The sequence below is a fragment of the Aspergillus ruber genome (assembly GCF_000600275.1).
Source record: "Aspergillus ruber CBS 135680 unplaced genomic scaffold scaffold00021, whole genome shotgun sequence".
NCBI classification, from domain to species: domain Eukaryota; kingdom Fungi; phylum Ascomycota; class Eurotiomycetes; order Eurotiales; family Aspergillaceae; genus Aspergillus; species Aspergillus ruber.
Window position 1 is genome coordinate 68,285 of NW_024467317.1, and position 27,909 is coordinate 96,193.

At 48.0% G+C, this 27,909-nt stretch overlaps 9 protein-coding genes and 3 non-coding genes across 12 annotated transcripts; 7 read left to right on the forward strand and 5 right to left on the reverse strand.

Annotated features, from left to right (window-relative positions):
• Positions 1–109: 109 nt before the first annotated feature.
• On the reverse strand, positions 110–2,928 carry EURHEDRAFT_460170 (STE11 family mitogen-activated protein kinase kinase kinase; the record flags this gene model as incomplete). Its single annotated transcript, XM_040784628.1, has 4 exons — positions 110–2,350; positions 2,402–2,553; positions 2,614–2,687; positions 2,747–2,928. 4 exons carry the CDS (start codon positions 2,926–2,928, stop codon positions 110–112), a joined length of 2,649 nt encoding a protein of 882 aa, XP_040637108.1.
• A 1,378-nt stretch (positions 2,929–4,306) lies between these two features.
• Positions 4,307–4,388, forward strand: EURHEDRAFT_t102. Its single transcript has one exon. It is a non-coding gene; the product is annotated as a tRNA-Ser (tRNA).
• Positions 4,389–6,301: 1,913 nt separating this feature from the next.
• EURHEDRAFT_t103 lies at positions 6,302–6,383 on the forward strand. The gene has a single exon. It is a non-coding gene; the product is annotated as a tRNA-Ser (tRNA).
• Positions 6,384–6,892: 509 nt separating this feature from the next.
• Positions 6,893–6,974, reverse strand: EURHEDRAFT_t110. The gene has a single exon. It is a non-coding gene; the product is annotated as a tRNA-Ser (tRNA).
• A 633-nt stretch (positions 6,975–7,607) lies between these two features.
• Positions 7,608–10,751, forward strand: EURHEDRAFT_414224 (uncharacterized protein). The gene is made up of 3 exons (XM_040782366.1): positions 7,608–7,768; positions 7,846–7,900; positions 7,979–10,751. Exons 1-3 carry the CDS (start codon positions 7,636–7,638, stop codon positions 10,494–10,496), a joined length of 2,706 nt encoding a protein of 901 aa, XP_040637109.1. The 5' UTR covers positions 7,608–7,635; the 3' UTR covers positions 10,497–10,751.
• A 16-nt stretch (positions 10,752–10,767) lies between these two features.
• On the reverse strand, positions 10,768–11,677 carry EURHEDRAFT_459925 (uncharacterized protein; the record flags this gene model as incomplete). Its single annotated transcript, XM_040784612.1, has 3 exons — positions 10,768–11,088; positions 11,158–11,247; positions 11,321–11,677. The coding sequence occupies 3 exons, from the start codon at positions 11,675–11,677 to the stop codon at positions 10,768–10,770; spliced, it is 768 nt and encodes a 255-aa protein (XP_040637110.1).
• Positions 11,678–12,124: 447 nt separating this feature from the next.
• Positions 12,125–15,715, forward strand: EURHEDRAFT_387823 (uncharacterized protein). The gene is made up of 7 exons (XM_040779721.1): positions 12,125–12,417; positions 12,476–12,562; positions 12,632–12,758; positions 12,833–13,010; positions 13,073–13,666; positions 13,723–14,270; positions 14,323–15,715. Exons 1-7 carry the CDS (start codon positions 12,389–12,391, stop codon positions 15,418–15,420), a joined length of 2,661 nt encoding a protein of 886 aa, XP_040637111.1. The 5' UTR covers positions 12,125–12,388; the 3' UTR covers positions 15,421–15,715.
• A 110-nt stretch (positions 15,716–15,825) lies between these two features.
• Positions 15,826–17,605, reverse strand: EURHEDRAFT_414228 (adenosine kinase). Its single transcript, XM_040782367.1, has 7 exons — positions 17,542–17,605; positions 17,470–17,485; positions 17,268–17,418; positions 16,870–17,211; positions 16,479–16,816; positions 16,312–16,425; positions 15,826–16,242 (listed from the first exon to the last, which is right to left on the reverse strand). The coding sequence occupies exons 1-7, from the start codon at positions 17,582–17,584 to the stop codon at positions 16,206–16,208; spliced, it is 1,041 nt and encodes a 346-aa protein (XP_040637112.1). The 5' UTR covers positions 17,585–17,605; the 3' UTR covers positions 15,826–16,205.
• A 203-nt stretch (positions 17,606–17,808) lies between these two features.
• Positions 17,809–18,652, forward strand: EURHEDRAFT_414229 (DUF1770 domain-containing protein). Its single transcript, XM_040782368.1, has 3 exons — positions 17,809–18,196; positions 18,256–18,450; positions 18,529–18,652. Exons 1-3 carry the CDS (start codon positions 17,885–17,887, stop codon positions 18,604–18,606), a joined length of 585 nt encoding a protein of 194 aa, XP_040637113.1. The 5' UTR covers positions 17,809–17,884; the 3' UTR covers positions 18,607–18,652.
• Positions 18,653–19,066: 414 nt separating this feature from the next.
• On the reverse strand, positions 19,067–21,085 carry EURHEDRAFT_379145 (uncharacterized protein; the record flags this gene model as incomplete). The annotated part of the gene is made up of 5 exons (XM_040779140.1): positions 19,067–19,888; positions 19,946–20,314; positions 20,372–20,501; positions 20,625–20,794; positions 20,891–21,085. 5 exons carry the CDS (start codon positions 21,083–21,085, stop codon positions 19,067–19,069), a joined length of 1,686 nt encoding a protein of 561 aa, XP_040637114.1.
• Positions 21,086–22,400: 1,315 nt separating this feature from the next.
• Positions 22,401–23,361, forward strand: EURHEDRAFT_460242 (60S ribosomal protein uL2; the record flags this gene model as incomplete). The annotated part of the gene is made up of 3 exons (XM_040784636.1): positions 22,401–22,449; positions 22,587–23,164; positions 23,224–23,361. 3 exons carry the CDS (start codon positions 22,401–22,403, stop codon positions 23,359–23,361), a joined length of 765 nt encoding a protein of 254 aa, XP_040637115.1.
• A 2,528-nt stretch (positions 23,362–25,889) lies between these two features.
• On the forward strand, positions 25,890–27,869 carry EURHEDRAFT_414232 (BAR domain protein). Its single transcript, XM_040782369.1, has 5 exons — positions 25,890–26,274; positions 26,325–26,492; positions 26,553–26,668; positions 26,721–27,001; positions 27,058–27,869. Exons 1-5 carry the CDS (start codon positions 26,154–26,156, stop codon positions 27,653–27,655), a joined length of 1,284 nt encoding a protein of 427 aa, XP_040637116.1. The 5' UTR covers positions 25,890–26,153; the 3' UTR covers positions 27,656–27,869.
• Positions 27,870–27,909: the final 40 nt, after the last annotated feature.

A 27,909-nucleotide genomic window follows, 5' to 3' on the forward strand; every position in this document is an offset into this window, starting at 1 on the left:
AATTCAAAAGATATCAATGCTGATGTCTAAAGAACTCCGGGTATTCGTAAATCTTTAATGAAGATGCGGTAGAATCGTTATGCCATCCGTACTCCGTACAATAGATAGCTCATGCAAGTGGTAAAGACAAGAACTGCGACTTCAGCAGCTCATCCGCATCAGGTCTCTTCTGGTGATCTATCTGGAACGTCATGTCCAAGAATGCGGTGGCTTCTTTACTCGCATGCTCCGGGGCAGGAGGACGTGCTTTGTGGTTGCCGATGGCGAAGATAGCCTGGAGCTGACTGCAATCCGGAAATGGATGGGCTCCGATGAACATCTCAACGACGAGACAACCCAAACTCCAAATGTCGGCCTTCTTGGTATGGGCTGTCTGCCGTACGACTTCCGGTGCCATCCAGTAAACACTACCCTGCAAAGAGGGCCGATGGAGATGACTACCTCCGCTAGCTCGAGAACCGAGAACAGTGGAAGCCTCGACACGCTTGGAGATACCGAAATCAGAGATCTTGACGCCACCCTTGTTGTCGACCAGGATGTTGGCGCCTTTGATATCACGGTGGATGATGTCACGGTCGTGAAGATATTGAAGACCGGTCAGGATCTGTCGGACAAAGTTCTTGATCAATGGCTCCTGGAAAGTATTGTACTGCTTGAGCATCGAAGCAATAGAACCCCCAGGGACGTATTCCAGGAAAATGTTCAGATATTGCTCGTCGGCGATAGTTCCCAGGTACTGTACAATATTCGGATGATGAAGGCCTTGCAGGAGATCGATCTCATGCTTCAGTGCAGTAACCATGCTGTTCTTCCGTTTATCGAACTCAGTACCCTGAGTTGCCGAGGGTATCTCGACTTGCTTGACAGCCATGAGCTCTCCAGTAATTGCGTGAAGGGCAAGGAAAACGCTTCCAAACGATCCTTCACCAATGAGTGAACCCTTCATCCAATTCTGTGGTGCGAAGTTGTTTCCAGCCAAGAAATCTTGAAGTTCATCGTCCTCCTCTTCTTCATCATCTGCAACAATAACGCTTAACCGTTCACTGAGTGAGCCACCATCGGTGGCAGCAACGCTAGCGTTCTCATCATCGATGATACTCTGACGAAAAGTAGCGGCATCTTCAGACGCACTATCGAAGGAAACATATGACTTGCGATTCGGCTCGATAGGCGACTCCTCTTGGAGAGGTTGGAGAGAGCTAGATGCAATAGAATCTCTATACGACGTCTGGGGGAGGTTGAATCGTGATGAGACCGAAAGCGGTCTCGACAGACGGTTGTTGGCCTTCTGCACATTGTTCTGAGCATTGGGCTGTCCTGCGCCGGTGCGCCAGGTGTCAGCGATGCTAGGGATTGGTGGAGCATCGCGCAAGCTGGCCTCGCGCAAACTGGATGCATAGCTTGCATTGCTGACGACACTTAAACGGCTTGCAGCCCGGCTAAGACGCTGTGACCTCCGTACTGACATGCGCATCGTCTTCTCGATCTCCTCCCGCTGGTGGCTTGGGAAATACTGTTGGATCTCGTGGATGATCATTTCGCTTGGAGGTCTGGCACCAAAGAATGACTGCAGCTTGGATGCCGGGTTGCGATCTGAGTTCGAGTGACGCGAGTTCTTGCTGGCGGGAGACATTGGTCTCGTCATAATCTTCTTCAAGTCCTCCCCAGTAATCTGTTTGATCTTCATTTGGTTTCGCGTATTAGAGTTGTGTAGAGCATTGCTATGCGTGATCTGGCTTTCGTCCATCGCGAGCTGAGAAGCACGGCGAAGCTCATCAAGGTCAGGTTTGCCAGAATGAGTCATACGTAGGATCAAGCGACCTCGCTCTGAGCGGTTGTATGCCTCGCATACTTCCATGAGCTCAGAATCGGAAAGTCTCCTGCAGTTGGCCGGTTCTGGGTCCAAGCCATCCAATACATAGAAGCAATAGTTGCGATATTGATGCTCAGGAAGCTGCAGCTTCTTCAGAACACAGAGGATGACTTCATCTGGGGTTTTGCAGTGTTTGATGTCCAGGACCTTCGTCTGCCCACCAGTGTAGATAACTCTAATAATTGGCGATCTAGGCAAAGGACCCATCGTCAAACCATCCATGCTGGGGTTTCGCCTGAGATGCGAGCCCTTAACACCAGGGGTTTGTTCACCTGGTGTTCCGGGGTTCCGCGCAGAGTTGGATTCATTGGAAACGTGGTGACCGAAATAGTCTCTCCGTCCAGACTCAGCCGGGCTACCATACCGCTGAGCTCGCAGGGGCGACACGGGACGTGACGATGACTTTCCGAGCTGGCGGGAGCTAGAAAGCGACGAAGAGGATCCAAGAGTTGAAGCTTCAAGTGCAGCCAATTGAATCTATGCCGGAGGTCAGCAAGAGCTTCTGAAGCACTGGCACGTCAATCTTACCATGTTCTTTTGTTTGCGATTAGCGACGGATCTATTTCTAAGTTGTTTAATGGCAACAAATATCCGTACACGATCGCCGATTTTCTTTATTCCCATTTCTTGGAGAATCTTCTGGTCACATTCGATGAGGTTGTCCCCATTGAAATTGTTTGCTAGACAACGTCAATATTTCCGCTCAATAAACTGGAAGTAAAGATCAACTGTGTATGTACCTTTGAACAAATATTCATATTGACCGCAGTTGATGCTATGAAGCCAAGCAATAACTTGCTTCTCGTCCCAAGAACTAGCGATCTGTTAGTACGGCACAGAGAATTTGGAATTTCACACTTTATTGAAACCCACCGAACAGTTTCAAGTCCATCATGACCATCCAAAAAGTCCGAATCCGTAGGACTAGTAAACATCGCTCCCTCTTGTAGTTTCAGTCCTGCAGACTTCTGCGATGAACCAACGCTGTATGATGGTGTCGGTGTCTGGGATGCCTGCATACCCAGCGAACCAGAATAAGGTTTGGACGCCAGCATTGTTTTTCTGAAATCCGACTGACTCGTGTGCTATAGATTCTGTGGCAAATTTATCCGTCGAGGTATTATTGCGGGTGTTTTGTGAGACGGTGTTCCTCGAACAACCCCGTATGTGACAGCCAGCCAGCAGCTTCAGGTAACTTTTTTTCGACTCTTGTGCGACTCTTTGTGGGACGTAAAACCGATACAAATTCGAGAACGGATGGGACGTCGACTAATACATGGGGTTGGTACCTAAACTTCGCACGCATTCTGTTAGCTTCACGGTTCTGCATATTTGGAATCTGGGGACCAACTGAATCAACCAGTATGGAGTATGAAGAAAAGGAATGCGCAGGATTGAAGAATAGAAGAGAATGGTTTTTCAAATCAAATGAAGAGTCGGGGAAACGAGGGGGGCTCATGTCCTTACAGACTGAGTAGTCATATAAACTCACAATAAATCAATCCCTTTAACTGCTCAGAGAAGATAAAAGACATAGACCAGCACACTGCAATCCTTCACTGTGTATCTCTTTCTTCTTCTCCCAATGGTAACCGTTATCAATGGTAATCCAACGTTTCAAAGTGACCAGATGACAGCGGCAGCAGACGTCAAAACGCCCTGACGCCCGTTGACCAAGCGGGAATGAAAAGGGGCAGAGGAAGATGAGACGCGGACGGAGACAGAAATAAAACACCAAACAAAGAGGGAAAATTTGAAGAAGGTGAGAAAAAAGAGGTGAGAGGAAAGGGAAAAAGAAGAAGCGATCGCCGGGCGACACGGCGATATGAAACAAACCACCGATCGTTGTCTCAGGTCACGGATTGGGCCCGCCGCATTTCTGAAACACCGCCAAGTTTGGGCAGTTGATGAATACGAGTTCTTCTCTGGGTTTAAATTACAGGATTTAGATATGGACATTGGCGGATTTCTCCCTCTCCCTTTACGCGATACTCGTGGTTATGAATGAGACACATAGGAGAGCCAATCGGAGCAGGGCAATAACCGATGAGGTGGGCTGAAATACACAGTCCAGGAGTTCCTGAAGAACCAATTCCTACAAAGTATCCTGTCTCCATATACACTTAGTGCCATCCATTCTTCTGTGCGGTGTGAGCTGATCGTGTTTGACAGGCAGCGTCTATGGGTCATGTGACCAGTGGGCGTGGGATATTTTGTAGTGGCTGGTGAAGATTCTCAAACATTGGGTTACTCGAAAGCCACAAATCGGTTGGAATTCGTCTTGGATCAGACTGAATGATCTAGGAGCATTAGACATGCATGTACCCCATACTAGAATAAGTGACTACTGATCGTGCAGAGGGAAACCTACCAGTATGCTGCATCGTGGGAAATTGGTTAATAATCTGGAAAATGCAAAATAAACCATCAATTGACACTATGGCCGAGTGGTCTAAGGCGGTAGATTAGAAATCTACTCTCTTCGGAGGCGTCGGTTCGAGTCCGACTGGTGTCGATATTTTTTTGCTTTGGAGCCCCGTATTCTCTTTTTTTTAAATATCCGTAGTACGGGGATACGCAGACTATTTCCATACTTCAGAGTGGCTTGGAATCCAAACATAACTCCCCGGGTGCTAGTATGTCAACAGCGTCGCCCTTAGCTTTTTGCGCCGGTGACATTAACATTTTATTCAGAGCCGGGGTTTCACTTCACGTTCCAGATCCTCACCATTCAATGACAGTGCAACTCTGTTTGGCTAGCTAACGCGCCCACGGTTATGACCAGGACCTGCGTTTAACTATGTTATGCACTAACATTGGTAGGCCTGGGGCGCCACTACTATACATCCCATGGATTTCACTTGCCAATCAAGAAGAAGACTATTTTGAATGATCAGGGGCCTATGTTGACCTTCATGTGTGGCTTTTGATGATGTCAGTCAGAGGTTTCCTGTGTTGTTCAGGGGCGCCAGCGCACAAGCGTCTTTCCAGGGTACCCCTGTATATATGACTGGTATCAGGGTCTGTTTTTGACGAAAATCATGTAATTACTGTTCGTTGCCGAATTTATGCATTTGGATATACTTCCGACAATCATGCTAGCCATGCATCTAGAATCGTGAGATGGTTGTGCATAAGCAGACTAGTCAATCATGCTTGCCTGATGCTTTGGTTTGGGGTGTATTTAAATTTCTGTATCCCTGATACTCGACAGCATGCAGCTGGATACTTAGTGTCACGGAGTACGGACATTCACCAACAACGCAAGATGTTTGTATACTTTGGCCTGTTTGAGTATAGGGCAGGAACCCCCTTCGCACACTAGATAGCGCAACGCTGGCAGGCCCAGCTTCTTTCTTTCCTTTTCCATGTTAGTATTTCGGCAGAGAGTCTAACAATGAATTTCTATTGTTCGAGACTGTCACACTTAGGGCAAATGATGTGTCACAACCTGGCTTCCCTTGTATCGTACCTAGGGTTCTAGTTAGTTGTATTTCGAGACAGGACACTTACCCTAAGTGTCTTCCAAGTAATCGTAGGTTCAATGACCATCCAGGTCCTCTGTATATCACGTCGAAGGTATCTCGCCCCCTCCAGGCTCCGTAAGGTAGTCAACAGGTAGAATCGATAAAGGTAACGAATAGAGAAACAAGGCCAACCGAGCACGTATGCTGGGTTGTTGGTTAAGTGCGGACGAGTCAGAAACTAGAAGGTAACCAATGCTTGATTAACTAGATTGATTGCGAAGAACTAAACTGAGTACATAAATGAGTGTCCTTATATATCTTCCGTTCTCCTACCATTCTGTATACCATCTAGGGTAGATAGATGGTAGCGTATACCATTCCGTATACCATTTATGGTAGATAAATGGTAGGGAATCACGTGACTTGTCTTTGGGTTATCAGCTGGAATCCCTGTTCCTTCTGTATTTCCATTATTCCTTGTAACCCAATGATTCTGCCTTACCTCCCCGCATAGTCACGTGAAACTGATGTGGCTAGGTCTGTAACATGATGATGTCGAACCATAGCTTTGGGACAAACGATTATATGACTATTATGACATGCATTTCTGTAACGACAGACATTTGCGGCGCTTTAATTTTTCGCCTTTATATCCATTGACTGATGATTTCTCCAGCGTCCCTTCAAATATATATTGGACATAACTTGTATCTGGAGAACTCTATTCTCGCGAATATTTGCTCAACAATAAACTATCCATGTATGCACTGCCTGGTGCTTAATGAACACCAAATACCTTTTTACCCGAATTCCCTGAGCCATCAACTCTTAGATCATTTACTTCTCCACATGTTACTGAAAAGCATATAGTCGCTACCAGATGGTTTCTCGGATGATCCCCGATTTCATCGCCAATAAAGTTGTTTATATAACCAAAAACTAAACTCAAATATTTCAGTTAGACACTATGGCCGAGTGGTCTAAGGCGGTAGATTAGAAATCTACTCTCTTCGGAGGCGTCGGTTCGAGTCCGACTGGTGTCGTTTTCTTTTTTTGCTTTTTGATTTTTGGCCCCGTAGAATGGCATTGAGAGTCTCTCGTGAGTTGTTAGGCTTCGATTACGGTCATATTCATAGGAGGGGAGTCCATGAGCAGTAGTGGGAAGCGTTGTGTCTGAACGAATGAATGAAGTCCGTAGGCATTGTATAATGGGAATGCGAACGTTATTCATAGATGCACTCGAATCCGCTTGAACAGTCCGACATGTTTGACTGTATCGAGAATGATAGTCCTCTGTTTGATGTCGAGGCAAGGTTGGAGTACAAATACAGTCCTAGCTCACTTCCAACGCCGATGCCAAATACTGCGAAGGCTGGCAAATTGCTTTCGCTATGGTTGAGAGCTAGTTGAGTGGACACCATACGCTGCACACGGCCCTTCCAAAACATCGATGAGATCAGTGTCCCGGGATTCCATACTCGCCATTTATGTCAGACTGATGATCTCAGTGGAGGTCCTCAAGAGATATCGGACATGCAAAAGAGCAAAAAAACGACACCAGTCGGACTCGAACCGACGCCTCCGAAGAGAGTAGATTTCTAATCTACCGCCTTAGACCACTCGGCCATAGTGTCTGATTGGTGGAAGCTATATTTTTATTTAGTTAATTGATAATATAACCCATTAGCACCAGAAAGTACGCTGGTAGGACTCACCATGTTATCTACTCTAGAGTAGAGCTGGGGATTTGTGAACCATCTTAAAGTATGGACTCATGTGCCTGCGCTATTTGCCACTAACTGAGACTTAGAGTGTCAAAGCATCCCGTACCGAGAATATACCGATTGACATAAGCTTAACCCAAAGCTTTGGACGGTGAGGAGACCGCGATGCTTGTCTTGACAGAAGAGAAAATCGGGTATGCAAGCATAGATACAGACGTGCAGTCTCCGCACCAGTGGGGTGTTGGAGAGCATGTCGATGTATCCATACCGCCATTTAAGATGCTGGCTCCAGATACAGAGAGCTATATATAAATGACACCGGATCCTGGAAGTAAGCCCAAAAGGGTATTTTATTCCTACCTTAACAACACCTATCGAGCATCGATCTACCAGAGAAATCCTCTAGTATCATGTATCTCCCCTGTAAGCGTCGTAGTAATGCTCTGCTGCCATTTGCCGGAAGCAGCAGATCACGTGCTTCCCCCCTCATGCCAACCCCCCACAGGTTTTCTTCCCCGCTCGGCTGCTCTTCTAAGTTGAGGACAGACTCCAAATTCCTACGCAATTCGCGATGGACGAAGAGAAAATTAACCCCGGCAAAGCGAAGAAGAAAACTGCTCCTGCCAACCGCAAGTCCCTTACTTGCGAGTATTGCAGCCGGCCGTTCGCGCGTCTCGAGCATCTCCAACGCCATCTCCGCACCCGTTGAGTGACACTGAACCCCGATGGACCCTGGATAGGGCTAAAAAGATACAAAGCTAACCGAATATTAACATTACAGATACGAAAGAGAAACCATTTTCATGTGACCTTTGCTCGAAATCATTTGCTAGAAGGTAAGGGGAATAATCAGTCAGCCACCTCACACATACGGTGCCATGCTAATTCGGGGAAAAAAAAAAAACTCTGTGTAGTGATTTGCTTGTGCGCCATGAACGTTTAGTCCATCCGTCAGAAGCTGCTGCAAGCCGAGAACAGCGGAGCCACAATAATAATAATAGTAACGGCAATAACGCCACCAATAACAACAATAGTCACCACCATCATGATGTGCCCCCGACACCAACTTCTCTGATTCCTCCTCCCGCCCCTGCCCCTCAGGATTCGCGGATGCTGGAGCTGGCGGATGCAGTGCCGGTCCAACCGCAGCCAATCCCACAACAGCCGGAGCCAGAGGTGCATGTCCAACACCAGCCCATCGTGGACACAACGCATTTCAACCCGTCGTGGGGGTATGACTTGAATCTTCTGTCCCATGCCGCTAGCCATGTTGCACTGGAAGGTCAGCAAGAACTCGAGTCGTTACGAAAGCCACCGCACACGCAGAGTGCTCCTCAACCACTTCCCCCGGCCCCAGATCGGGCGATCACAGACAACTATGGTGTGGAGCCATCAATCCTTGACTTAACGGATCTAGGAGATCCGGTTCAAGACTTCACTGTCTTCTTGGAAAGTGTTGGTCTTTCCTCTGACTGGGATTCCGGGGTGTTTTCCTCTGTCGAAGATCCCATGTTACCGACCAGTGTTCCCATGGATACTAAAACACCAATTCGCGAAGCGGCACCAGCGAGACTCGGGCCGGATCTGATGAGCGACCCGAGAACCGCGCCGGATGACGCTCCATCCTTCTCAAATTTTGGGTCTCGACTACCCTCTTTGCAACCAGAACCTCACGAAGTGGATGATCGACTCGGGTTCACCGATGAAAGCCCACGGCCCGCATGGGACATATCGAATTCGGATCGACTAGTCTTCATTTCGAAGTTGGAAGAATTCGCACATGTCCTTCCCAAAGGCTTTGTTCAACCTACAAGGCATGCCCTCTCTCGCTTCTTTGCCGGTTATATTAATGGTCTGAACGAGCATCTTCCGTTCATTCATGTCCCGACATTATCCGTCGCGAAGTGCTCCCCAGAACTTACGCTCGCATTGGCCGCCGCGGGGTCACATTATCGATTCGAAAACAGCCGGGGCATCGAACTCTTCCACGCGGCAAAAGCCATTTTGTTGGAACGGCTTCGGAGACGGGATAGCAAGCAGGTGGCGTGTCCAACATGGAACTTTTACTCTCCCAATTCCGGTGGTTTCTATAACTCCCGAGATTCGTCGATCATCTCCAATCATGCGGGTAGCCCATTCCAGCATAATCAGCACATGGCGGGGCATCCAATGGACTATGCACAATATATTCCCGATGACTCAGACGCTCATATGGAAGTTATTCGCACTTTCCTGCTACTCACTGTGTTTGCTTCCTGGGAAAGACAGCCCGAACTACTGCGAGAGATACTCTCGTTACAGAGCACTCTTGCGAGACTCGTCAGGGAGCACGGCCTGTCCGAGCCAACTCCTAGTCCTGACCCAAGCAGCTGGGAAGAATGGATACGGGGAGAAGGCAACAGGCGCACAAAGCTTATTGTATACTGCTTCTTCAACCTTCATTCCATTATGTACAATATCCCTCCTTTGCTCTTGAATGCGGAGTTACACTTGAACATGCCGTGTTCCCCTGACGTGTGGAAAGCAAATAACGCAGTCCAGTGGCGTCGGGCTCATCGCGCCAGAAGTGGAACAGAGATTTCCTTCCAGGAAGCTTTTGCTAAACTGTTTCTCAAATCGGGCATACCGAGTTCTTCCGCGCCGATTTCTCCTCTAGGAAACTACATTCTCATACATGCACTTATTCAGCAGATATTCTTTGCTCGTCAGCTTTGCCTCTCGGCGCCGGTTATGCATGGTACTAGTCTGAGACAGGAAGATCTGAACATTCTGGATCATTCTCTCAGCTCTTGGAAGGCGTTATGGAAGCGAACCCCGGAGTCCAGTATCGACCCACAAAACCCAGCCGGCCCGATTGCTTTCACATCTACGGCTCTCCTTGGCTTGGCTTATATTAGGTTACATGTCGACATGGGACCTTGTCGTCGGCTGATCACACAGGACCCGGTCCAGATCGCACGAGCGTTGAATGATTCCCCACCTATAGCACGAAGTCCCCGTCTCATAATGGCACTGTTACACTCTGCGCATGCGCTTTCGATCCCAGTACGTCTGGGAATCGATTTCGTCGCACGAACGCACTCATTCTTCTGGAGCATCCAGCACTCCCTTTGCAGCCTTGAATGCGCCTTTCTCCTAAGCCGCTGGTTGCTCTCCATCCCAACCACACAAGCAGAACAACGGTTAACAGACCATGAACGGAAATTACTCTTATGGATTAAGAGTATGATGGACGAAACCGACATGGCTGTTGATCCGCCGGGAGCACCAGACGTGGATTTCCTGGCTAACCCATATAAAGCGAGACAACTTAGTGTTGCTATTGTTCGTGTCTGGGCGCGGACTTTCAAGGGGAATACCAGTTGGGCTATTGTTGATCTGGTTGGGTTGAGCTTGGATGCTTACGCTGATCTCTTGGAGGCGCAGCCATGATTGGTGCCTCCAGCTGCATTATAGGTCTTTTGGGATCTGATGTGGTTTGCTATTGTATACCCATATCTATTATCTCTTGCTTGTCTTTTATGTAAAAGCATTGTACTGCACTTTCCACTGGTGGACTTGGAACTGTTATTCTCGGGGGGGTTATGGAGTTTATAGGGCCTTTCAAAGCCACTTTTACTTCTCTACCATCAATATTTATGGGTTTATTTAAAAAATTTAAATTTTTATTACTTCATCAAGCATTCTCATTCTCGTCTATATATCAGGGCCGACTTCCAGGTTTCCTCTGATTCCTCGTGACACTCGTAGGCACAAATCGCAAAGCAGACATAGACTTCTCAAGGTCTGCGATGTCCATATCATAGGGATCTCTCTCGGCCTGTGTTTGAGATACTGCTCCAGTCAATGAAATTGGAGATAGTTGATTCCCTGGCTGCGATATGGAAGTCTGACGGTTTCTTAGACGTCCTTCCTTTGGTGACGTAGGAGCGTTTGAAAATCGACGTCTGTTGCTAGAGTTCATCGGTCGCAGCAGGGATGTTTGTTTGTCGATTCCGTCGTTGACTATGTAGAAATTATATGCCTGGGAGTGTTAACCCCTGTGATGCCCAAGGACCTATATATGATCTCCCAAGGGAACTTTATGTCTTACCTTTGGAAACATGTGCTTGTCTATCAAATGCATTCTACGCTTCTGAGGAGTTGAGCATTTCCGGTCACAACCCTCAATGAAGCAGCCATACTGTTCGAATCAATCAGCCAGCTGCACATAGCAGATAAACCAAGATGCGAAAGCGATAGGAATGAGTACTCACAGTCTTCTCCCCCCTCTCTCTCCTCGCAATCATCAGAGAATCATGATTCTCTTCAATATGCAAATTCAAAAACAAATCCGTCGGGAAATTCTTCCCACATTCAACGCACCGATTCACATGTGCTTGTCGATAATGGACCTCATAATCCACATACGAGGCGAACGAGAGTGTCTCCCTATGCGGCGGCAAGGAACAGCGCATCACCTCGACTGCGGAGTTGGTTGTACCCTGGAGATGAAGCTGTTTTGGGCGTCCTTGAGGTGTTGATGATGCTGGAGAAGAGGATCTTGCCCGGGTCTCGAGCGGAGACGGGTCGATTGGAGGGGAGGTTGAAAGACTTCGGGAGCGCTTGGACATGATTTGAGCTGTCCCTGCTTACTTTTTCTTATTAGGTAGAATTTCTAGGTGGTGATGTACGCTGGATTGGACCTTGGGCAGGTACTGTACATGATAGGTCAGTTTGAGACCTTGAGTTGGTACTGCAGGTTGTACACTTACCGTATGGAGACTTGCTGTGATGTTATGAGTCTGGTTTGTGTTAGTATATGTCAAGGGTAGTCGTCTTCTTTCGTAATCTCTCTGCTTTTCCTATTGACTGGAATATAAACAACGATAGTTGTAACTATCTCCAGCTGTAATTTATCTATACGTCAGATCGTACTGTATGGTAAACAGATTACCGGACCCTCTCCTGCACCAGCCACAGTAAACATCCAATCACCGCCTGCTCAGCCACAAGGGCATCCCTCTTAGACCTTTTTCGGACGGCGTCAAAAAGTTCCCGAAGCGGACGTGAAGGAATGAGGATTTTCTCTCCAACGAGCGGCCTCTTCACCCTCGTTGTCTTCACTTGTCGTTCTTTCTTTGTTTCTCTCTAGGGCTCGTCTACTTTTCACTCCTGACAATCCTTGGTCGTCGCCCGCGCGCTCAGCACTGATAGGATATACTGATGGATCGTTTACTGCTATTATCGCCCGCAGACTTCCAGCCAGCCATAGCCATCTGACGGGCGAGGTAAACGGTGGAGTGAGTCGGGTCTTGGGACTTATTTCGTCTTGATCTTTGAGCATGGCGTCCGAATTCCAGAATACGTGGCAGTCAGTGGTTACAATATCTCCCTTTATCCTAACTTAGGCTGAATTGTGTGTCATCTAGGACTGCGCTCGAAGCCGAGAGGGAGCTCTTTAAGAGTCTCACTGAGAAGGAGCCTACGTTTGCTGGGATCTCCCACTACCTTTCGATGTCAGTATTCACCACAGTGCTATGGTTCGCTCGCCATGATTGATCTGACTCTCGTTCAACTCCTTACAGACTCCGCGCGGCTTGTCAGAACGCCATACTACAAGACTTCGAATCCGCCCGTTCCATCGATGTAGAAGGTCGCTTATGGGATGCGCATCTCAAAATAAACAGTCGTTTCCGTAAACTGCTCTCCCGCGTGAGTTCAATACATATGGTCCGGAAAGGTTGGCATTGCATGCTCTTTTCTAATCATCCGTCAATATATGATAGTATCGCGAAGAGAATGGGAAGAAAAAGAAACCGGTCGAGAAACGGAAACTTGAGAAACATTATCTGGAATTCATAAAATCCAGCCAGCGATTCTATCGAGGGTATATCCAGCAACTGTCGTCGCATTTCGGGGGCATCCCCGAACTGGAGAAAGTCACGCAGAAATTTAACCATGAAAGTGAGCAAGCATAGCCTTTCCAATTTGTTTTCTCAAAGAAGTCTTTGTTAAGATCATATCAGACCTGTTGGCGCAGTCCGCAGTCCAGATAGCGGAAGAAGGCCTTCAAACTCGTATACTTCAATCATGCCATGCAACTCTCATTCGCCTCGGTGATCTCTCACGCTACCGTGAAACCGAGCTTGTTACCAAAGACCGCAATTGGGGCCCTGCTATCGGATACTATGATCTGGCCATGGTGATCTATCCGGCCTCTGGCGCATCGCATAACCAATTGGCTGTCATTGCGCTCGCCGATGGGAGCCACCTCAGGGCCACTTACCATCTCTACAGGGCATTGTCCGCCCATGACCCCCATCCATCTGCTAGGGGCAACTTGGAGATCGAGTTTAGAAAGGTTATGAGTGCGTGGACCAAAAGAGAACTAATTCGTCCTGAGGATGCCGGTATTCCAGGCAGGGCATTAGCTCCTTGGTTTGTTTATTTTCACGCGCAGTGCTACAAGGGTGTTGACTTTCCCGAACACGATGAGTTGGAAAGCGAGGTTCTCAGCCAGCTTGCTGTTGACCTTAAGGAGCGTTCTCTTGAAGGCACTCTCCAGAAATTCTGCCTGGTCAACATTGCTGCGGAGGCATTTGCCAGAAAACGTTCTGATGGTAGGTTTCGACATTACCATATTAAAATAAGACATCTTACTGATTTTTAAATCCAGAAGAGCCCTTATCCAGTGCACGTCTCTTCTTCCAGCGGATCAATGTGAAAACTTTTTTCACTTTGCTCCAAATTCTTTTGGCTGAACTGGAACGGTTCGCGGTTGAAGACCAGGAAAAAGACGGAAAGCCCAGACCTGAAAAAGTCACCGTTGTTGCGCGTCGCGTCCTACCCGCTCTTCGCAACTACAGTTCCTGGCTCCTTACCGTCAGTTCTCTGCTGGTGGCGTACAAGGAGGAGAAAGATACGCCAATGTCTGTCCAGATTGCCGAATTTTGGAAAATTTACGCCAATACTCTGACACTTCTTGCGTCGACATTTGAAGTGGTTAATCTTCCGGACATTGATTATCTCTTGGAGGAAGACGAAGAAACGCTCGGTTTCGCGCCGCTGGACCAAAAAGCTACGTGCCGTAGATACTTGGATGCAAATGAGAAGCGCAAGCCCCGAATGCACGATGAAGGCGTGGAGAGAAGCCATCCGAATATTGAAATGCTTTATCGAATTCGTGAATTCGTTATTGACGGTCTTGATCTTGTCGTGGGAAATGTATGACCTTTGCCTATGCTTTGTTGAGTCAAGGTATGCTAACAACATCTAGAAAATTCCGATAGCACTTGTGGATGACAACGACAAGAAGAGCTTCATCTACAAGGAAGAAGGACTTCCGTCCCAATTCTTTGCCAGCCCATCTGGCCATCACCACACGCTTTCATCTACGAGCATCGGACGGGACGATATCCAACGAGCAGTGCAGGATTCAAACAACATTGCCGATTCCAGAAGTGTCTATGGTGGCTCTCAGTCCGCCTCAGCTTCTATGTCCGAGATGCACCGCATTGTCGAAGACGTAGAAAAACTGGTCGAGTCAGACACCTACGAGAATGCACCTAATGTGCCCGAGCAACAGGGCTTCCTTAGCAACAGCCAACAGCCGACTCCCTCTGGCAACCCATTCGAGTCTGATCGTGGCTCTTCTGTATTCCGGAAAGAGAACATGATTCCCCGCAGCACGTCAATGGCACCTCCGGGACTGGGCCCACCCATGGCCCATCCTGCCGCTCTAGCGTCGCCGCAGTCGTTTACGCCTCTGCCCTCGATCTTGCCCAGCATTTGGAATACCGGTCTTTCTCCATCCGGAGAGCCTTCGTCCTTGGGAACCCCCAGGCCACCCCCGGGCTTGGAACAACAGCCAACTTCGATGTATCAAGCAAGCATGAATATGGCCACCCCCGGTTTCCGTCCATCCCAAAGCTCGCCGTCGTCGGTCGCCCACGATCTCATATTCTACCAACAACAGCAGCAGTTACTGCGCCAAAACCAATATCCGAATAACCTCAACGGATCCGCTGCCCTGTCCTCTCCATGGACTCCATCTTCACCAAACAGCATGCCCATGCACAACCGCTCCTCGGGACTAGGCGCTGGCTGGGACAATCTTACCTCCTCCCCTGCGCCAGCTCCGTTCGGTCCACCCGCGCCCACACCCAGCAACCTGATGTCGAACTCGAGTGCGAGGGTGCTAGCAAACGCTTCCTGGCCCAATGATGCCTTCATTGCTAGCAACAGTCACTTCCAGCCTTCTTCAATGGGATACCCCGGTGTACATGGGTATAGTCCTGGATTCGGGAACAGTCGCAGATCTGGAACACAGCTTGGTGCTATTGGTGAGACGCCGCCTTGTGGACAGGGCGGTTGATTGCTTTTCTCGATTTTTGCTTGCTTTTGAATAAAAGAAGTGAGTCATGGATTGTACCTTTTCTGCCTATCCAGACGGGTACGGCAATGATGGAGTCCCATTGCTACATGCGTGCATGCAACTTTCTTGTCTCTAGGGCTGGCCGCATAACCCGACTAACTACATGTTTGTCCCTTTCTATGGGAAAGAGTCAGAGAAGTTGATTGTGAGACACGCGAATGGACAGCAACGCGGAAACTCCATGCTTTCGTTTGTATTTCTGAGTGATAATGGGAATAAAGGAAATGTGGGCAGTTGGATCCTATGCTGTCTACTGACTCTCGCTGGTCTGACTGATATTTGGCTGTAGCTACTGTTACTCCGCATGCCAATTTGCTTAGGAGAACGATAGTATAGAATTCAAGGGGAAGGAATGAACAGTTATCCTATGTATTTTCTCCATCCGGCGAAGAGCGAACATTTATCTACGAAGTATGCTAGCTCAAACATGAACTATGCGGTTTATTGTTTTCATTGCAGAAAAATGCTCCATATGATATTAACCAATTTTATTCATAAATCGTTGTTGAGAACGTCACATATATCGCATGATAGCCGTTACATGCAAATTGCGTATGCTGAGAAACATGGTCTAGGACGTTAAAGTCAAGACAAAATAGGGTATAGGTTGAAAACAATCAGAGAAGAAAAAGAATCATAGCTGCAGTAGGCTATAAGCCCCGTGGCCGATTGACGGGGCTAATGTTGAAGACTTTTTATTTTTTGCGGCGGGATTATTGAATTATTTATTGCTTAGAGTAGGTCAGCTTGGTGGCAGGGAACCTGGACGTGAGAAGGCCAAGGTTAGTTATCAATTAATTCATCATTTGTCAGAAAGAGATGGTGGCTTACGAAGGTCCCAGCTCCTGAATGCTGAGGCTGGCGAGCCATTGACCCATGTCAACGCTCTCCTCGAGAGACTTGCCCTCGACAATACCAGCGGCGAAACCACCGGCGAAAGCGTCACTGCAAAATATATTAGTTTAATGAGGCCCCTTGTCTGTAGATCAGATACTTACCCAGCACCGTTGGTGTCGGTAATGGCGTCCTTGGAGATCTCGCGGACAGCGAACTCCTTAACCTCGATCTGACCGTCAGGCTTAGCCGAGGCGGTCACAGTGGGCAAGGTACCCTGGGTAACAATAGCGATACGAGGACGGCTAGTGTTCTTCTTAGGAAGCTGAGCAAGCTTCTTGGTGATCTCGACAATGTCATCGGTACCCCAGCCGTGGCTCTCGGAGTAGGCACGAGCCTCAGTCTCGTTGCAGAAGGTGTAGTCAGTGTATGGCAGGACGGTGTCGAGCTGGTCCTTGAAGAATTGAGGGATGAAAGGAGCGGAGAGGGAGAGCATGAAGATCTGCCACAGCATTAGATTGGCCGTGTCCAGAACCAGTTAAGGTGTACACATACCTTGTTCTTAGCAGCAGCCTCCTCAGCAAGAGCCAAGATAGCAGGAACGGAGACAGTCAAGTGGTATCCACCAACGTAGTAGATTTGAGCTTTCTCGACCAGAGACCAGATCTGAGGCTGCTTCAAGTGCTCGGGCTTGTACTCGTTAGCGGCAGCAAGGTGAGTGCACATGCTGCGGTTGTGGCCGGTGATGATGACACCACATTTGCCGGTGGGCTGGACATCATCGACACGGTATTCAGTGTGGACACCAGCCTTTGTGCAAGCGTCCTTGAGGAGATCGGCATACTTGTCCTTTCCAACGCAGCCAATGTAGACGACCGAGTTGTCGGGGAGAATGTACTGGACAATGTCAGAAAACGGCAATTCTTTTTCCTGTTCTTGCAACTAGAGTTTACCTGTGCACCACGGGCGGTGTTCTGGGCAGCGCCACCAGCAATGAGCTTAGCGTCAAGCTTCATCAGTTCATCGTAGAGACCCATGTGCTTGTCTTCGGCGAGGATGGCGTCGTTGTCCTTAAGTCCATACTTCTGTAGCAGATCGGCGTCACTGGACTGTCATTAGTCGATGTCCAATATGGAATCAGCGAATTGAGCATACCCGACAGCCTGTATGTCTGTAGAAGTTCAATGTTAGCATCCTGTTATTTGTTATTTATAGGCGTCAACATACCAAGGAGAGGGTTCTCCAAGCAGAGCAAAGGATATCCGGCCATTTTGATTGATCAATGGATAAGAGCAAGAAGTAATTGAATAAGACAGGGGTTTGGAGTGCGTGAAGGAGAAGGAAAAGGAAAGGAGAAAGTGAGAGAAGTGAGAATCAGGAATAAGACGGAAAGGTGGGGAGGCTCTTTGGCTGGAGGGGTATGTATGTATTGTCACTATATTACATGACCTGTAATTTTGGCTTCTCCGCTTTGCGCCAGGAGAATAGATCCATATACAACTACCACTACCATCAACAAAAGCAACGACAGCTACTACCACACGCCAATTGTCTCACAAATATTGCCATCATGGCCGAACCAGCATCTGAAATTGCAGGGACTGTCCAAGCCGCCTCTGTAATCCCCGATCCCTCCCCGGCCCACGACATCAACCCAACCACCTCCGCCTCGGAGAAGCATCATGTTCTTGAATCCGCAATCACGGACGATACAGACAGCATTCCTTCCGATGTGGTTGATCCCAGTCGAATGGTGAGAACTATGGTCCGGCAGAAGCATCTCCCTCCATTGCCGGATTTGCGGTTCGAGCAGAGCTACTTGGCTAGTCTGAAGGATGCGGATACTTGGGGACGGGTTGCTTGGATTACGATTAGGGATCAGGTTGGTCTGCGCTTCTTGAAAGGAGATAGGGAAAGAGTGACTGATAGTGACCCGTATAGGTCATCCTCCCGCTAGTCCAGGGCACTCTCTGGACCCTCGCCCTCTCCGGATGGCGATACTGGAACCGCAACGCCTCGCTGAGCGGCAGAACACTGGGAAGCAGGATACGCCGGTGGTGGTACGAGGTCAACAACTGGAAGCTTCCTCCGTTGAAATTTACAAAGGACGCCCGATTCGCGGGACAAGTTGAAGATGTAAGTGCGCCCCAGTATTAATCCGTCCACGCCTCCGAATTGTATGGTGTCTAATGTCGAATTCATTGTTGGTTGTAGTGTGAATTAGAAAGGCTGACACTCTCCGAGTTCTTACAGTTCTACAAGACGCAATTCGCAAACGCTGGTTCTGATTGAAAGTCTTTGTTAATACTCCCACCCGGGTTGATGGGTTTGCATAATCGGAGTTAATAGGTTCACGGCGTTGGAATTTAACACTCGTTTCATTTGCATCAACTGCAAAGTTGTTGATATATCAGATCCCGTATAAGTCATTATCATGGGTGGTTATGTATAGAACTGATGCGCACGTTATACATGCTTGATCTGGATTTAACTACAGAGTGAGAAATGAGAAGTGCTGACTGGACACCTTCAAATGAATTGCTACAATAATTTCAAGATGTTTTCGGATTGACATGTTCCCGTTTTCTAATGTTACAAACGCCAGTGGAAAACTCCTTGTTTTATCCCATACATATCCAGCGAAAAGACAGTAAGTGGTCTCTAGTCAGAAACAAAGAACACAATACACTATTAGTACGTAGGTTTCCCTTCAATAGTATGAAGTCTTCGAAATAGTCCAAGTTGCTACCTGCTAGCCTGTCTCAGTGCCAACAGCGGCAGGTTGGCTAACGGATGTGACATGGGGACCTTGGTTGAAGCCGTTAGGTTGTTCCTTTTGGGATTCAAACGACTGTCCTGCTGCCACTGGTGTTTCATCCAGTTGCATCTGGGAATCAGCATCCTGTGCCGTATCTGTAGATCCGTTTCCATTCACACTGGATTCCCGTTGAGTAGAAATAGGAGGCTGTTGTTCACTGGAGTGGTTTACTGCCTCTTGAGTTGTATCCTCGTCAGGGCCGTTCGAGGCTCTGCCCTTCCCATACCGGAGCTGAACCACGAGACTTGGGATTTCGCCATTAGTCATCGACTCGTCTCCACTCGCTTCCTCCTCATCATCGCCTTCAAAGTAATTATCTTCTTCGTCGTCACCGCCCTGCCACTCATTTTCGCTGGACAGTCCTCCTTCCGAGCCGATATCTATGTCGTAGCCAGCATATCCGTTTGTGCGAGTAGTCCGCGTTCTTTGGGGTCTGCCAGTGTCTTCCCCATCTGCTGCATCGTCACGTTGATTAGCGAGCAGAGCTTCACCATACAGACCCCCAGCACGAGTCCGAACTTGCCTCCCGCTTGCTGTAAACCGAGGACCAGCGGCTTCTGCAGGAGTGGTGGTACCGGAGGCGTTCCGAATGGATTTTCGAGTTGTGGGTTGATCATCAGAAAAGATTTCCTCATCGTCAGAATATGTGTATTTGAGCTTCTTTCCACGAGTACGACCCTCGTAGAGAGAGAAACCTGGTTCGGGTCGAGAAAATGCAGCTTTGCGCGCAATTCTGTAGTCGCGTCGTTTACGTTTCTAGTGCATATCAGTACAGTTCACGATATGCCACAAGCGAAGTGCATGCAAACTTACCTCTTCGGAGCCCTCGAACCGAGGGACGGAATTCTTAATTCTCTCACTGAGCTTTTTCGAATGGGTACTCTTGTCCTCTCCAAGCTTATCGGCAAAGCTCTGCAGCTCGGGAATGGTCCCTGCAACACTCCACCAAGTGACGTTCTTCAACGCAGGGTTACCTTCCCGATATAACCTAAAGTGTGTATCGTCCATGCCTTCGATAAGCCAGTATCGACGCTTAAGACCATCGCGACCCCAGGGTTGCACGGATAGAGGCTGATTCAGATCATCATCATGGCGCGCTTGCTTATAGGATTCTTTGATCTTCGCTTGGACGGCTTCGGAGGAGGAAAGGGCCCAGAGGATCAACGATTTGATCAGTAGCAACTAGAAACAGAAATGGTCAGAATATTTCTATGATTCCCAGATAGTCTTTTGATTTACCCGTTCATTTGGTTCCATAGACGCAAAGTTGCGTCCCCCGTGAAGGGGGTTCTTGTCTTGCCAAGCCTTGGGCCATTGAGACGCATGTGTTTGAACTGCTTCCTCCAGAGGGCGCTGGTAATGATTTCGCCTGCGTAAGTAGAAATGATTAGACTGTACCCAATATACTTAACTTGATTTCGTCTCTCAATAAATCGAGAATATCGTCGGTTCTCGTTCGTAGAGTGGGTTGGGCACAGGGTGGCGGCCATACTCAACATCCTTCTTTCTGTTCAATACCAAGCCCAACAATGCACATAGCAACCTCTCAATATAATCTCCCGGTGGTTTTTCCACTGCTCCTCGCTCAATATCTTGCGGGCCGTAGTGAGGCGTCGATCGGGGAAACACTTCGTGGAAACGCGCGCGAAACATCACTATGAACTACACGATTGCGACAAGTCAGGAAGCGTGTCAAATCAAGCAAACAACGCGTCATGTAGGCACTCTAATAAACCAATTTCTCCGTTCACAACTTACAGCAATATCTGAATTGTCTTCGAGCACATATTCGTGCGGTGGTGAGGGTTCCCGTTTTGGCGGCGGAGTTTCGGATTCCTTCTTGAAGTACTTGGTGATGCCAACAGGCTCATCGACGGCCATGGGGGCATTTTCATCGTCAGTAGGAGGCGCTGACGATAGCGACGACAGCTCTGAGTCGGAAAGCGACGACATGCTCGACTTGGGGGTGATGTTGCACAAGCGGTGGTCTGGATCCGGGGAAGGAAAGATGGTAAGCAGGGAGAAAGTTAAGTGGGCGCGCCGTTCAATTCGGTTGATGCGCGGCTTTTACGCGCCTGGTCCGTCTGGCATCATCGATAAGCTCCGAATTACGACAAACTACGCAGAAGTACTTGATAAAATTGTACAGATCAATTTTGGCCGGCAGCTGGCATGATATTGTAAAATAAGAGTCGGAAAAGGGCAGAAGTCGAAACGAGTGTATATAGAAATGGAAACGGATTGGTCTAAGCAGCCGCAGTCTTAAGGCTGATATGTCAAACGAGGAGCAAGTCTAAGCATCTAAGGAGACCATGCTAGCACTGGCATGACTTCCATGCCCTGCCCATGCGCTTTCCTCGAATCCGGGGCGGGTAATTGGGGGCACCGTCTCAATTATTTCAGCTTTTGTTTCCAAGACAATCGCAATCGCGTATTCTCCGTCGGGTCTCTCTCTCCGTAGACACCATGCCTGGGTGGTACTATTGACATCGATACCGTATGCTCAAGGTAGCTTGACGACAGATGTAGCTGTATATATCTCATTCTGATCGGACTGTTCTAGCAGAATTCTTTTCACGCAATCATGCGGAACAAATGCCTTGCGCCAATCTGATATTCAGTCAAATATCTGCAGGAGACCAGAGCTTGAGGACTAGTTGATATAGCTTGCCTGACAGAATCCATCAAATTGATGGCGATTTCCATCACTCAAGCTACTTGTGTCGATGCGACATCATGCGCTTGCATATGAGTTGGACCATGGCCAAATAACAAGCCTCCAACGCGAGGTTAACCGCGTTGCGTTAGATAGTTAACGAGTTAACTAGTTAGTTAGTTAGACTTCCGGCTTAGTCAGCTGAAGCTAGTTAGGGTCGACAGAATCCTCATGCCAACTTAAGGATCAAAGAGAATTCCACTGGAAATATACATATTATGATAGATAAAAGACTGTTGATAATAGTTAATTGGATCTTGATTGATTCCTAACACTTATCCATACTAAAATACAAAGTAAACGTGGAATAACGCTTATTTGGTCTACCGTAAAGGGCAACCCAGAAGGGCACTAGTGCCAACTCGGTTAGATTAGCGATTCCGCCCTAAAGCCCACACAGTCCGCTCTTCTACGAATTCTCTCCTAACAACCAACCCGACAAGCCCATTTTCCGATTTTTGAGGTACGAGCATTCAAGAACACTCCCACCACCCGGTCATCAGGCGGACTTCTTCGTGATACTAACGTTAGGTCCTCAGATAAAAAGTCGCCATGGGTCGTGTGATCCGCAATCAGAGAAAGGGACGTGGATCCATTTTCAGTGAGTGCGACCGCAAAAAAGAAAAATACCCTGAACGAAGCCAAAGACATCGTTTTTCGAACTCGAAAAGACGACGGGCAGGAAACAACAATGGAGATATAGAATTGCTGACGAGACTCGTTTTTCTCTGCGTTCAGCGGCCCACACCCGTCTCAACAAGGCTCCCGCCCAGTTCCGTACGCTCGACTTCGCTGAGCGTCATGGATACACTCGTGGTGTCGTGAAGGAGATCGTCCACGATGCCGGCCGTGGTGCTCCCCTCGCCAAGGTCCAGTTCCGTCACCCCTACAAGTTCAAGCAGGTCACCGAGACCTTCATTGCCAACGAGGGCATGTACACTGGCCAGTTCATCTATGCCGGAAAGAACGCTACTCTGACCGTCGGCAACGTCCTCCCTCTCGCCTCTGTCCCCGAAGGTACCGTCATCACCAATGTTGAGGAGAAGTCTGGTGACCGTGGTGCTCTCGGCCGTACCTCCGGCAACTACGTTACCGTCATCGGCCAGAACCCTGAGGACGGCAAGACCCGTATCAAGCTGCCCTCCGGTGCCAAGAAGGTTGTCAAGAACACCTCTCGTGGTATGGTTGGTATCGTTGCCGGTGGTGGCCGTACCGACAAGCCTTTGCTCAAGGCTTCTCGCGCCAAGCACAAGTTCGCTGTCAAGCGCAACTCGTGGCCCAAGACTCGTGGTGTTGCCATGAACCCCGTGGATCACGTATGTTTTCTCTATCTCTACAATTGCAAGAACAGAATCTCTGACATTATTTTCTATAGCCTCACGGTGGTGGTAACCACCAGCACATCGGTAAGGCCTCTACCATGTCCCGGTACGCTGCCCGTGGTCAAAAGGCCGGTCTTATTGCTGCCCGGAGAACCGGTCTGCTCCGTGGTACCCAGAAGACCAAGGAGTAAGGGTTTTAATGGGTGGAGTTTTGTTTGTGACGGGTTGAAAATGTTCTTCTTTTGCTATGAGACAAATGTACTTAGGCGACTGCGGATACACGTCCTTAGCGAATTAAGGTTGTGGCCACCAACTTTCTTAAATTAACGACCAAAAAAGGGAAAGGGAAAAAAAGTCAGAAAATTTTCTTCCAGTGTCTGTGCATTGTGTGGGCGTATCATAGCAAAAGAATCTGCATTATGGTGTTCAAAATGGGAATTGTTACGAGTTCAGCTGTACCTATTCCTCTTAATGACCTATTCATGTCTTTATTCTATGTGCTCGATTTTCTTAACCCCTGAGGTGGAAGTACAAGACATCGAGTCGCTTCATACCTGTGCATATCGCCGAACGAAATATACCTACTATATAACTCCCCTACTGGCTGACTATACCTTCAATCTGTAAAACTGTCATTCACTGACAGTCAATGGGATGTGTGTAAAGCAGCAGCATCGTTACTAGCATAGTCCAGTATCATAACCGTGTGAATATAGAGGACTCCCGGTCACAACAACTAGTCAAGTATTGCAGTGTTTACAGAGTGCCAATACTCTGTTGAATACTCGTATTCCTTATGCGTGCGTACGTAGCCAGGGGTAATCCTGAATTGAATCAAGCATCCCGATTAACGGATATGCAACATAAAACTAAATCTGCCAGGAACAGGGGATATCATCTGTGCTCTATACGGAGGGGATACTCAATCTGAAACAGGGCTCGATTTTATTTTTCGTGGCTTGATACGTAATGAAGATCTCTTTGCCGAGTGGAAATCTACGAATATGTACATACTGTCGCTTCTTGTTGTAGCAGGGGAGTTGTATATCACTTCTTTCTCAATGACTCGAATCTACATGACACTGCAGTGATTCAAATGGCTCTTTTCAGAGTTTTCCCCGGACCTCGAAGAAACTTGACAGTAGCAGTTTGTACCTTTTTTCAAGTTAAAGCGGTCCGGATCGACAAGCTGAGTGTATGTCAGAACAGTGACCAGCTATTGAAAAACATCCTAAAAGGATATATCAAGGTATCCATCCTCCCACCGAGGACTCTGTAAGCCTTCTATCTCAGGGACTTCATTGAACTCCTTGATCATAGGAACTACAATTTTATCAACATGACCCAGCCAGCGCTCGTTCGGCAATCTCCTCATCAACATTATAAGAAATGAGACCATTGCTGAGTAGATGTTCCAGAGTATATTCAACAAGACGCATCTAATTCACTTGCCATATGATGGTATTGAGAGCTCACTCTTTGAGATGGTGTTTGGCACCAGCGCCTTCTAGAACCACATGCTTGCTACGGCTCTGCGGTCCATCCGTGTTCCTTAGCATCCGAGGTCATCGATGTAGATTTTTATAATCACAAGTTGCATATCAACATCGTCTGCGATGGTTTCTGAGTCCCTTGTTGGGGGCAAAATGGCACAAAAGCAACTCCTTGACTTATGGCACTTTTATCTTGAAGCAGCGGTCATTATAGGTCCTGTTTTTTTTTTTTTTTTTTTTTTTTTTTTTTTTTTTTTTCAAAAAAAAGTAGAATGGAGTGTGTAGAACAGTAAGCTTCTGCATCCTGAATCTACCGGCGAAGATGCTAGTAGTATGAGGGTGAAATGACCGAATCATGATCTGATTACCGATATCTAGCATCGCCTCAGTATCAGGGGTACTCCATACGGAACATGGAACGCTCTTCCCGTTATTGTCCTGGTTAATCTCCTGATGTGATCGACTGTCAGGTACGGAGTATCGCAGATAAGCTAAGGACAAGGTACATACGGGGCATGCATTGACCAGCTTGGCTCGTAGTACGGGGTAATACTATTTCTGAATACTCTCTTAAGTTTGTCTTTGAGAGGCCAGAGGCCAATGGCCGGAATAGATTGATAATACTATTTTCAATGTCCTGTAGTGTCAATCTACATACATATTATTCCACACAAGAGTCAGTTGTACCTTGGTTCGACCTCTGAATGTCTCAGTAAAAACGCAATGGGATAGGAAAGATCGTTACCAAAAATTTTTCACACCTTTGTTAATGATAATCGCAATGACTTCATGCTCACTGGACACTTGCCTTGTATGGAATAACGCACTGTTGAAGATCTGCAGGGTGCACCTCTGATGGCGTACTCTTTTTTACATTTTTCTAATAATGTAACATTGCATGCTACCAGTCAAAAAAAAAAAAAAAAAAAAAGAAAAGAAAAGAAAGGAAAAGAAGAAAGAAAAGCCAGGACACCTGTAACTATACATTGTCACGCTTTTCTAAAGTTTAGAGTAACAGTACAATAGTATGTAGTATGTAGTATGTAGTATGTACTAGCAGTGTAGGTACTCCGTATGCAGACTGACATTCCCAGAATAGCAACACCCGTGGCAAGCCTACCCTGAGTAGTGTCCTCCACCGCTGCCCCACCAACGCGTGTCACCGGACAATCAGACTCGGTTCTGGGCCCATCAGAAGCAACAAGTTTCAGGTCTTCCTGAAGCACCAGTTTGAGATGCCGAAAGGGGCAGGCACTGCCTCTCATCCTTAGCTAAACTCTGGTGGCGTGTCCTTCCATTAAATCCCGTTTCCTCCTCCTCTTTTTCTGCTCCCGTGGGGTATTGGTCTTTCGTTTCGCTTTTACTTACACTTACACTCTCTTATTCTCTACACACGCTCTTTGGCAACATCTCACGCGACAGTCTTCAATTTTTATCGTACTCTACCACACCACTCTACTAGATTCATCCATACAACCACAACCACCACAATGAACCGAAAGTTCGATCGCTTCAAGCAATGGGCGGGGGAGAGAATGGGCAATGAAGTCAGAACCAATTTGACGGATGACTTCAAAGCGATGGAGACAGAGATGAACGTCAGGCACGAGGGTGAGTAACCATGCCATTGGTAGCTCTCGATAATGGCTAACGAGTCCAAGGTCTCGATCGCATCCACAAAGCTCTGGCTTGCTACCTCAAGTCCATTTCGAAGCGCAGCGAAGGCGACGACAAGGAAAAGACACTGCCAATTGCTCATCTGGGAACTAACATGGTCACCCATGGGGAGGATTTTGATGCGTATTCTGAATATGGTCGCTGTCTTACAAGTGAGTATCCGTGGTCCTTTATGCTAGTCGAAGAGACATGACTAATGTTCTTGTAATTAGTGTTCGGACGCACCGAAGAACGGATCGCACGTGTGCAGGAAAGCTACATCGCGCAGGCGAACGCTACATGGTTGGAGTCTCTTGACAGATCCATGACTCAAATGAAAGACTACCAGGTACTATTCATTCTCTATTTGCTCAACGGACCACAATCTAACCGGATGACAGAATGCTCGCAAGAAGCTCGATAGCCGACGACTGGCCTACGATACTTCCCTCTCCAAGATGCAGAAGGCGAAGAAAGAGGACTTCCGCGTGGAAGAAGAACTACGGACACAGAAAGTCAAGTACGAAGAGGCGAACGACGATGTACTCCGACGGATGCAGGATGTCAAAGAGACCGAAGGTGAAGGTGTTGTCGATATGGCAGCCTTCTTGGATGCTCAGCTGAAGTACCATGAGCAATGCACGGAGGCGCTTCTCCAGCTGAAGAATGACTGGCCTGGCGGGTGAGTAGAAACGGGGTACTGGATTTTCGGGACAATTGCTAACTTTCATACTACAGTAGTCAAGGTTCTCCACGTACTCCTAACAACGGCCGCCGCATTGGGCGCACCCGTTCCAACACGACGCATTCTTATCACGAGCGCTTCGAGCCTCTTCACGAGGAGAACACGAACATGCTGCAACCTACTCCCATCGTCCGTTCGAGCAAACCTGTACTTTCAGAATCGCCAGTGCGCGACCCCTATACGGCTGGCATTGACATCCAGCGACCAGCCATCAGCCGAACGTCGACTTTTGAGGGACCTACGCAGTTACGGCAGGAACCTGCCTACAACAACTCATATTCATCTCGAACAACAAGCGAGAATTTGGGTGCTCGTATCTCTCAACTCCGACCCGTCAACAGAGTCGCTTCCGATCCGTACACTGATCGTTCCGAGAACTATTCCACCGGCACCAGCCCTGATGAATATTACGGCGAACGATCCTCTCCAACGCCCTCGTATGGCAATGGATTCTACCAAGGAGGCAGTTCTATGAACGGCTCCGGAACGTTCAAGAAGGCACCACCACCTCCGCCACCATCGCGTGCAAAGAAGCCTCCACCGCCGCCGCCTCCGATGAAGCGACCTGTGTTCGCAGGCGGTGCGTACTAAGTTTTATTTCACTTTGTATAATCGCATTCACAGCGTCTATTGTATGTTCAGGAGTTTCGGCTGGATTATTCGGAAGTGAGCGAGGAGTATGGGCAATGTATTTTTATTTGTCGTATTAGTCTCTGGAAAGAGTCTTGAATCCGAGTAGCATTGTTCCTACTGTAGCACTGTAGAATGTCCGCCAAGGTTGCTGAGTCATGAAGTCACGTGCTGCCGAAACTTCTGCCGGTGTCCCGTTCCCAGCGTCCCCGACC